Source organism: Ruditapes philippinarum, unplaced genomic scaffold (assembly GCF_026571515.1).
Source record: "Ruditapes philippinarum isolate M1 unplaced genomic scaffold, ASM2657151v2 ctg9871_1_1_1_1, whole genome shotgun sequence".
In the NCBI taxonomy this organism is placed as follows: Eukaryota; Metazoa; Mollusca; class Bivalvia; order Venerida; family Veneridae; genus Ruditapes; species Ruditapes philippinarum.
The window spans coordinates 1-9555 of record NW_026866002.1 but is presented as its reverse complement, the minus strand read 5'-3'; the positions used below and the strand labels follow the sequence as shown (position 1 = coordinate 9555).

Genomic DNA, 9555 nt, shown 5'->3' with positions numbered 1-9555 from the left:
CCAGCTGCACAGAATCTTATCCGAACTACTTAAAAACTGCTGGTGCAATTTTATCCAACTTTTATAGGAATGATCAGTACCAAGTCTAGTTGTGCATATCATCAGCTTGTTTTGGTTCAGTGATTTTTGTCCGAGTTATGGCCCTTTATTTTTAATTTCAAAGTTTGTCTGGAGTACTCCTCTTATACCACTTATGCAATTTTAATGAAACTTTACAGGATTGATCTGTAGCTCAAGTAGTTGCACATATCACACGGGTGTTCCGGTTGAGGGATGTTTAGCCGAGTTATGGGCTTTGAATAAAAATTTGTTTTGCTCTGTTAATGATTTTTGGGTCTCCTACAGTAGCTGCAACATAATTGGCTATCATTAGGTGACACATGCCATCACTGATGGCCCTTGTGTTTATGTGGTACTACCAAATACAATGATTTGAATTCATTAGATTTATAACTCAATGTACATGTAGATGCATTCTTTTTAACAATGAGCTTAATATAGATTGAGACAATTAAGATAGGGAAAAATGTGTCCTTTTGATATAAAAATAGATGTATATTCATACTAAAAAAGGACAGAGAAAAGATTTAGAAAATTTCTGTGTTACTGTTTTACAACTTTTACTGTTAATAGAATTTATTATGCAATATATAAAAAGTGTGAATAAAAAGAAAAAGAAATAGACAACCTTCACTTTTGTATAACTAATATATTGTAACAGAAAGCAAGACTCGGATTATTAGGCAATTTTTTATACACTTACTTTACATGTTTATTATTGCGTTGGTGCGCTGCAAAACCACAGCAATTAGTCTATTTACTTAAATCTGTCTGTTCCAATTACATACATGCCTCAATAATCAGATTGTTGCATGATGCAAAATACTATAAATCTGTCATTAAGTAAAGCTCACTTAATCTATATTAAGTAAGAATTACTCGACAATACTCTTCTTTTATATCAAGTGAAAGCAATATCTGTTAAAAAATATTCTTTAATTTCAAGTTGAATTAATTTTTCCGTGGAGCACCACACTAAATATCGTATTCTGGTATATACCGGACAAGGCGCTTGAATGACAAAATGCTTAAATCTTGCCTTTTTACCCAACAAAGTGAACTTTTAAAGGTCTTATTCATCTTTTCACAACGATTTATATATAATTATGAATGTAAAATAATAATCGATGAAAAAAAACACGATATTTTTCTATTTTGTGATCATGATTTCTGCATGCTGTAGAGGCACCGGTCGGTCTATTTACCCCAAGACCACGCCAAGACACATCAAGACTACGTCAAGACATATCAAGATCACCCCAAGACACTTTTACTGACATGTAAATACATTTTAAATTTACATTTTTTACGGGAGGAAACTATGCAATTTCACATTTACACATTGAATCTCTCATTTAATTGCATATATTTTTTAAATATATTCTTTACAACAATGAAATAATGGCAATGTTGCGGGATTTGGGTGTAGTCCTCTCTGCTCCAGTCCTGTAATGAGTTAAATCCGAACTAAACGCTGGAACAAGATTTTCGCTTCTTCCATAGTGGAGGGCTTATGTATGTTTCGCTCCAGCATTTCACTTTGAAACATGTCGCTACAACGGGCAAAAGGTGACGTGACACCAAACTGTCTCTGCACTTCTTCTATGTCCCTCCTGTCCACTTCCTTCTTGTAATCCCTGCCTCCTAAAAGCGTATGAACATATTTTTTGTATTAGATTTTAGCGGTAATTCCAATGTTAGTTTTATGCTTGATGCCTAAGAGCCCATATATTTATTTATGTAATATTAAAATACTCAAATTATGATATTTATAATTTAAAAAATACCATCCAAAGTTGTCCAACCCCGAAGATTATTTTACATAAACTTGTTTCGTGAAAAGTTTTAAAGTGTATTAAACTGCAGTACCAATTAACTCTTAAAATATATGATAAACAGAATCATCAATTGGTTTGAATTATTACACCAAATAAATTATTCGCCATTGGGGTGGTGGTGGGAAGTATACAAGTGATTAGTATAAAATAATATAAGGGCTCTGGTAAGACTTAAACTCGACTACAGTGGCAACGATGGAGAAATCGCGCAAACCTGTCGCCTTGTACACTACATTTTGAACACTAGATTAATGTTTCAAATCAAACTTGGAAGATAAGTGACATAGCGGCAGTTACCATCTATTTACATACATAACTGACCTGGGACATAATTTATAATGTTTATATGTGTTCTAGCTTTTACTAAAGCCAAAGCAATCTGTATTTGAAAAAAATGTTCGTTAAAAGGATAGGTATTATCCCAACAATGCACTTACCTTCTGCTGCTAACAATAGTTCATGGAAAGGATAGCTGGAACAGAAATGCCATCATATTCTTTCGCCAAGAAGGACTGTTATGGAAAATAGGAGATATATTTTTTTTTTCAAAATAATTTGCTTACCAAATAAGAATGGCATGTGATACAGCATATCAGGTTTACCACCTATGGAATCTGATCCGCGGCTTTGTCGAATCCGATGACTGTTCCAGTCTGACAATACTTTCTTCAGGTCTGTGTCGAGCAGATCAAAGAAACAGAAGCGCAAACAGTCACTGCAACAATATTTAAATTAGAAATTTAAAATAAGATATAAGGTTACAAAAATTACTCGAGATAGAAAAGTTATAAAGGACGGCTGAAATGTTGTTTGCTGAGCTGAGCCGAAACTGCAATTTACATATTATTACCAAAGAATGTCGCTGTCTGGTGTATTGTTCTACCGGTATTTTATCTTGCCATATGAAAATGAGGTTTATTTAAGAAATAACATCGGCCTGAGAGGTGTTCATCGGCTATTTAACACCGGTTTGGATTTTGATGTGTAGGAATGGACCACGAAGGCCGTAGGCCTAAGTGGTTAATTTTCTCGCTTCAAAACGACAAAACCGGTGTTCAATAGCCGATATACATCTCTCAGGCCGATGTTATTTCGATTCTAACACGATAAAATAAGGAAGCGCACTAATGTTAATTTTTTCAAGCGGAAATAACTTCCGGTGCCGATTTTCGTATAACGATGTTCGATTTTCGTAACCTACTGTTGCGGAGATATACATGTAGAAATTATGAAACAAAAGAAATAATAAGAAAAAACGTTATTTTTTTCAAGTTTTCAACAACAAAAAAATTACGTCGTATCGTGCTTACATCGGTGCCCCATTTATCATTCTTGTATGTATGAAATAACGTCAGCTTGTTTTATAAAATTAATGACTTGTTTACTTAGGATGACGTCATTACGCTGCTTACGGATTGGCGCCGTTTTGTCAAAATTTTTATTAACTGATATGAATTAAATATGTGGCGTTAGTGTATGTGAGATATTATTTCGGTATTGTATGAAAAGAAAACATTATAACAACTGAAAATATAAATAAAAATGCTTTTTATTGTTGCTTTAAAAGGCCTTGTAAACTATATAATCGATGGAAGAAACATAACAGCCGCATATACAATAATACAAGTAGTCCTTAACCAGTGTTTATTGGTAGTTTAACACCGTTTTTTTTTCTTCTTTATCTATAGTGCCAAATCACGTGGAGTGATAGAATCGTTTTATACATATAACGGTGCAACTTTTAAGTATGATGTGAAGCCAAATCTATACTGGGGTTATAAGGATATTTAAAGGTATATGTTAAACTGGAATATTTTAGATGCTCACACGTGCAAAGGATTTGTAGTTTCCAGATAACCAGCCGCTTCTATACTGGCAAACAGCTCGATCCAATACTGGAATGCTCCTTGTCTCCCAGACCTCCACCATCTCTCAATTCGCTTGAGAAAATGTAAATAACTTTGATTACATAAAAATATCATTAAAAATTCTAAATTAGTTTTTCTATTTATTTGTTTTTTTGTTTTTACGGAGCATACAATTAAAATCATATGGCACCGAAACGGGAAAGATGACTGCAACACCAACAAAAAGGCAATGCCATGGGTCAAAACCACCTTACCTGCTTGTGTTAAGAGATGCATAGAGATGCAATTTATTCGAACCCATTTAGTCGCCTCATGCAATCTGGTGCTTCAACCCTTGTGACATTTAGCGGCAGTTGCGACATTTAGCGGCGTTGTGACATATAAGGCCCCACACAGAATGCTATAAAATCTTAACAAATGTGCCTTATAACGTTCTTAGCACAAACATTGCATTAATTTCTAAATCTTTGCTGCACTATTATCATTTCGACAGATAAAGACTTTTAAAGGATAAATTTACGTTTGTCAATTTGTTCAGAAGGTTTTTATTAATTATTTATTGTTGTAAGGTAAGGAAGGGGGATAAATTTTATGAAAATGATTAACCGATACAAAAAGGCCTACCTGGTTAGAATGAGAACTTCCTTTAATCACACTCTTACTCCCCGCCATGCTATCTGTATGATTATGGCGGAATGCCTTCTGAATGTCCTCTGTCAAGGTATTCTCTGTCCCACAATCCATTCGCAAACAACGAGGTACACCTTTGTTGAATGAATGATAAAATGTGTTATAAAAATATTATAAATGTAACGTCTACAATCAGCGGATTATGATAACAAAATATTGTCTTTTATTACATCCTTTGTGTATAGAAGTATTTCAATATGTGGCCATTATCTTACTGAAAAGCTTATTAAAATTGGACAGTTCGAGGCAAAATTCAACGAAATGAAATCTAGTGTCGCGATTCACATTATTTGAACGTTTGCCCTAAAAGTCTGCAATTTGAAAAAAAAGTAAATTGTAAAAGTAATGTACTAAATGTAAATAATGGAAATTAAGCAATTCTCTTATTTTCCTTAAGCTTATAACATAAATGGTTTTTAATACATTGTATGATTCAGCCTTTCTTAGTTTGATCTTTCTACTGTTAAAATATTATTTCTGCCTTGCATATATCTTTTTATGATAACGAAGCGTGAATTCGTCTAGATTTTAGAAGGTATTCTGAACATTGCATTACACTCATCACTTTTAATTATACTCCAAAACAGTACCTTTTATTTCCTGAATATAGCGAAGAAATAATGTCGCCACGATTTTTGGATTGTTATTAGAACTGACCGCTTCTAACCATAGAAGCCGACGTGAAAATCTGAAAAGATAAATTGTCAATTTTCACTATTGGTTATCATTCTTTCACTGTCCGCTTTTACAGCTGAAAATTTGTTCCATACCATTAAAATTTATTTATAAGTCAATTGGCAAGGAAATTACAGTTCTTTTCCCTGTATTAATGAAGTTGTAAGGGATAAATCATGAACATCTAAAAAACCCGGAAATTCTCCTGTATGAAAATTGAAAAAAAAAACAACACAATAACAAAACAAAGAAGAAAACAATTCGGAAATACTGTACCCATCGATGGCAGCGTGTATAGGAAATCCATATCGCTTCAATTTGTCATACCCGTCTATATGTATAAGGAAGTTTGGCCCTTCGTTAAAGTACGACCGCCTATTAAACACTCTTCTCCTTCTGGTTTCGACACCATCCGGGTCAATTGAAAGTAGTAAGGAGCGCACAGTTTCTCTATCAAAAGGCAAAAATATGATGAATGGCATTGAGGAGTTACTAGTATATTATTCAATTGCATTGAAAACGCGAGATAATTTTGTTTTATTCTCAAACAATGCAATATCTTATAATGACATATATAACCACCTACAAACTTAGGATGTATGCAAAACTTTTTGATACGAACTTTAAGTATGAATTTCAGCAGAAGTTTACCTATTCGACAGTTATTGTTGATGTACACAGTACTCCCCTATCAAACCATGCCGTATATTTGTTATTGTTCTGAATGTGACTTCAAGTCAATAAAACACACAAGCAACATATTTACCTAGGAACCACTATTCCATGGGCAGATGCTAGTCGGTGGGCCATGCCACGGTACCCCAAATTTCGACCGCTCCCATTTAATTCATACTGAAATAATAATGTTCTTACTATTAATAACTTAGTAAATAAGATTTATGTTTCTTTGTTTGATTGGTTGGACACAGTTTATTGTTATGGAGCAGAAACAGGGAAGATGACTTTGGATAACCTCGGATGTAACAAACTTCAATGAAATTCCAGGGCTTAAAACCTTCTCACCTGCTGGAGCTTACAGATTTATAGACTACAGCTATATGCCTCTTAATACTATGCAGGGGTGAATGGTGGTTGCCATTCTGATCATGATGCCTCAATCATTACAGGCAACTCCTCAGTCTCAAGGGCAAAATAAAATCTATGAGGCGTAGGAAATTTTATTGACATATTTCAGGCAAAATCTTTATTGTTATACTGAAGAATATAAAAGAACTGAAGGGTAAGGATGTCATGCACGTTTGCTCGCCTGATCACCGTTCAATCAAAGGTGGTCAAGTTTTGTGTACATTTCTTTTTCTAATCATCATTATTCTTTCTACGTTTTGACGTTCAGTCAATTACCATAAATAGAATATAATTTGGTAAATTTTGATAGACATGCCATTTCAGAGATTAAAACAATAACCACATAATGTAGCCTTCTAAGATATGACCTCCACTGAGGTTTTTTGACATGATGGGACTGAAAATATTTTTTCCAGATAATTGTACCATTTGATGTAGGTTTAGACCACTAATCTTTGTGCAAAATTTCAGATCATGCGCGCACACTGTTTTTCCGGAATAAATATTCAAACTGTAAAAAACTGACCCAAACTGAAAAGCGTTCAAACGCTTTTCACTCAAATTAGGCTAAGAAAAGCATCAAAATACGATTTTCAATTTATTTCAAAGTATATTTCTTAACTATCTTTGCATATATTACGGTTTAAAGTGCCCCAGCTCATTTAAGTAAGAAATTCAAATGTTATGTTTTTAGACTTTTAAACCTCAGTGGAGTCCCTTTAAAACTTACAACTACTGCTCCGTATGCTTCTTGCCTAGCGGCGTGTGTGGAATGGCGACGGAGTCCTAAACGCCCAAGAATTCGGTTCAGTTGTCGTATACTGCAAACAATTTATCTTTTTTAGATATACTGTTACTTTTTACATGAAACTGATACACATTAAAAAAGTTCTTCTCTCCCTCCCCCACCCCTTCTCCCCTCCCCTCTCTTGTTTTTATATTTGTCAGTGTTACTGATCTCTACAAAGTCTGAGAAAAATTATCTTCACCCTACATAAACCAACACCTAAAAAGGGCTCATGTTCCAACATTAACGGATCCCTTGCTTCATTGCTATCAATATTTTTTAGATTTTTTGTATTCCCATTAAAAAAAAAGAGAGTAATTTTAGTGTTTAACCGGTCAGTCCTTTTGGAGGTTCGAGTTCCTGGTTATATACCGGTTTTGCAAACATACATAAATTAAATTTATAACGTAAATCGATTTATGTACGTCAAGCCAGATGGACGGGGTGGCTAAAGACGGGGGGGGGGGGGCTAAAGACCGGGGTCGGATATGGGGGGTGGGACTTGTATCACATTATTTCAGACTTACTAACTAATATAATATGATATAATATATAATAATATTAATATAAAATAACATTTTATAATTATATATATCAATATGAAATTGTATTATATAATATAATGGCGAAGCTTACCTTATTATCATGCCGCGTCGCTCGTAGAGTAGAGAAACAATTTCGGAATATTGGAATCCCGAAAAAAAATATTCTCTGACCAGTTCATCTCCTTTGTTTTGTTAAGAAGTATAATTCTGACAATGTTGGAAATTTGCCAATTAGATTAACTGAAAGATTCACGTTTTTAATTTAACTTTTATAAGGTCTGCAAACTAGTCGGAAAGTAATCACATTATAGGTTATGGAAAAAGGATACTATCGTGGTCACTATAGTCGGCCATTGTTGATTTGGCATATGTGTAATGTAATTGTAATGTAATGAAAGGATACTGTCTACAAATGTGTTACCAGATAAAGACGTGTATAAATTATCCGACATATTGAAAAAACAATAACATTCTAACGCGCATGACACAACTGAAACACCGGAAGACGAAAACACGAAAATTAAGAAATAAAACTTCGCGCCGCGGGGTCGCGGGACGAGATTTAAGGAATAAAACGGCGGGGGCGCGGGCCGAAAAGACGCTAATTAGCGGGGGCGCGGGGCGAGATTTAAGAAATAAAACATTGCCCCGCGGGGTCGCGGGACGAGATTTAAGAAATAATACGGCTTGGGCGCAGGGCGAAAACACGCTAATTAGCGGGGTCGCGGGGCGAGATTTAAGGGAAAAACTTCGCCCCGCGGGGTCGCGGGACAAGATTTAAGAAATAAAACGGCGGGGCGCGGGGCGAAAACACGCTAATTAGCGAGGGCGCGGGGCGAGATTTAAGGAAAAAACTTCGCCCCGCGGGGTCGCGGTACGAGATTTAAGAATTAAAACGGCGGGGACGCGGTGCGAAAACACGCTAATTATCGGGGACGCCAAACAGGGTTTAATAAATGTATAAAACGGCGGGGGCGCGGAGCGAAAACACGCTAATTAGCGGGGGCGCGGGGCGAAAACACGAGATTTTAACTTCAAAAACGGCGGGGGCGCGGAGCGACAACACGCTAATTAGCGGGGGCGCGGAGCGAAAAGTCGAGGTTTTTAAGAATAATTTGGCGGGGGCGCGGACAAAAGCACGCTAATTAGCGCCCTATAACAATAAATATTTCGCTTCGCGGCCCCGCGGTTTTACAATTAAATCTCGACTTTTCGCCCCGCGCCTCCGCTAATTAGCGTGTTTTCGCTGCGCGCCCCCGCCATTTTAATTGTTAATTCTCGACTTTTCGCTTGGCGGGGTCGCGGGACGAAAACGCGAAATGGCACAAATCAGCCACCATAGATTACCGATACTACCGTTGAGGACAACGATGACGTCACTTTATCAAGGCTACCGATTCGGGCGATGATATAGGGTGTCAGAAATTGGTGTTGGCTGATGGATTTTCTTATAAGCTATTGTAAATTGTTTGAAAACTATGTTTGGTCTGTGAGGCAGTGTATGTCTTTGGTTATAAGTTATAACTATTATCTATGCGTCTCCGACCAGTACAGTATAGATCTAATTCGTGTAAAAAATGAATTAAAATGAATGTTTCTTATCTCGATGAGATCAGACAGGCACCTAGGAATTTTATCAACACAACGCATGTATCTGAGTTCTAAACTCCATAAATCCTGTCTGATCAATAATCTTTCGATTTTGATATCAAAGAAGTAGACTATTTGTTTGCTCCATTCCGAACAGTGCGAGTTACTTCCCTTCATGATATGTACATTATTTGTACCTACCAAAAAACTAACACTATAAATCTAACAAAATACATAATTTAAGTAACTCCTAGCGCATTATCAAGCGAAGCCACATCATGTAATGTGTGTAAGTAAGTTTTTCCATCGGTTCTGTACAGAATCAACTGAAAACTAAAGGTTTGAGAGGGGTGTGCAGGTGCATAGCAACAATGATTGAATGAAGTAATTTTTTAGTTGTCTGTCAGAGATGTGGG

The 9555-nt window shown here is 35.8% G+C and overlaps 1 protein-coding gene across 2 annotated transcripts; it reads right to left on the bottom strand.

Moving 5' to 3' along the window:
• Positions 1-561: 561 nt before the first annotated feature.
• Positions 562-8739, bottom strand: LOC132730984 (uncharacterized). 2 transcript variants are annotated; one of them, XM_060717076.1, is made up of 10 exons: positions 7953-8739; positions 7641-7731; positions 6948-7038; positions 5898-5983; positions 5408-5581; positions 5047-5144; positions 4391-4530; positions 3726-3838; positions 2462-2613; positions 562-1704 (listed from the first exon to the last, which is right to left on the bottom strand). In XM_060717076.1, the coding sequence occupies exons 1-10, from the start codon at positions 7999-8001 to the stop codon at positions 1517-1519; spliced, it is 1182 nt and encodes a 393-aa protein (XP_060573059.1). In that variant the 5' UTR covers positions 8002-8739; the 3' UTR covers positions 562-1516. The 2 variants fall into 2 exon arrangements, with proteins under 2 accessions (XP_060573059.1, XP_060573061.1); XM_060717078.1 differs by having other exon boundaries at positions 7879-8738.
• Between the last annotated feature and the right edge of the window lie 816 nt (positions 8740-9555).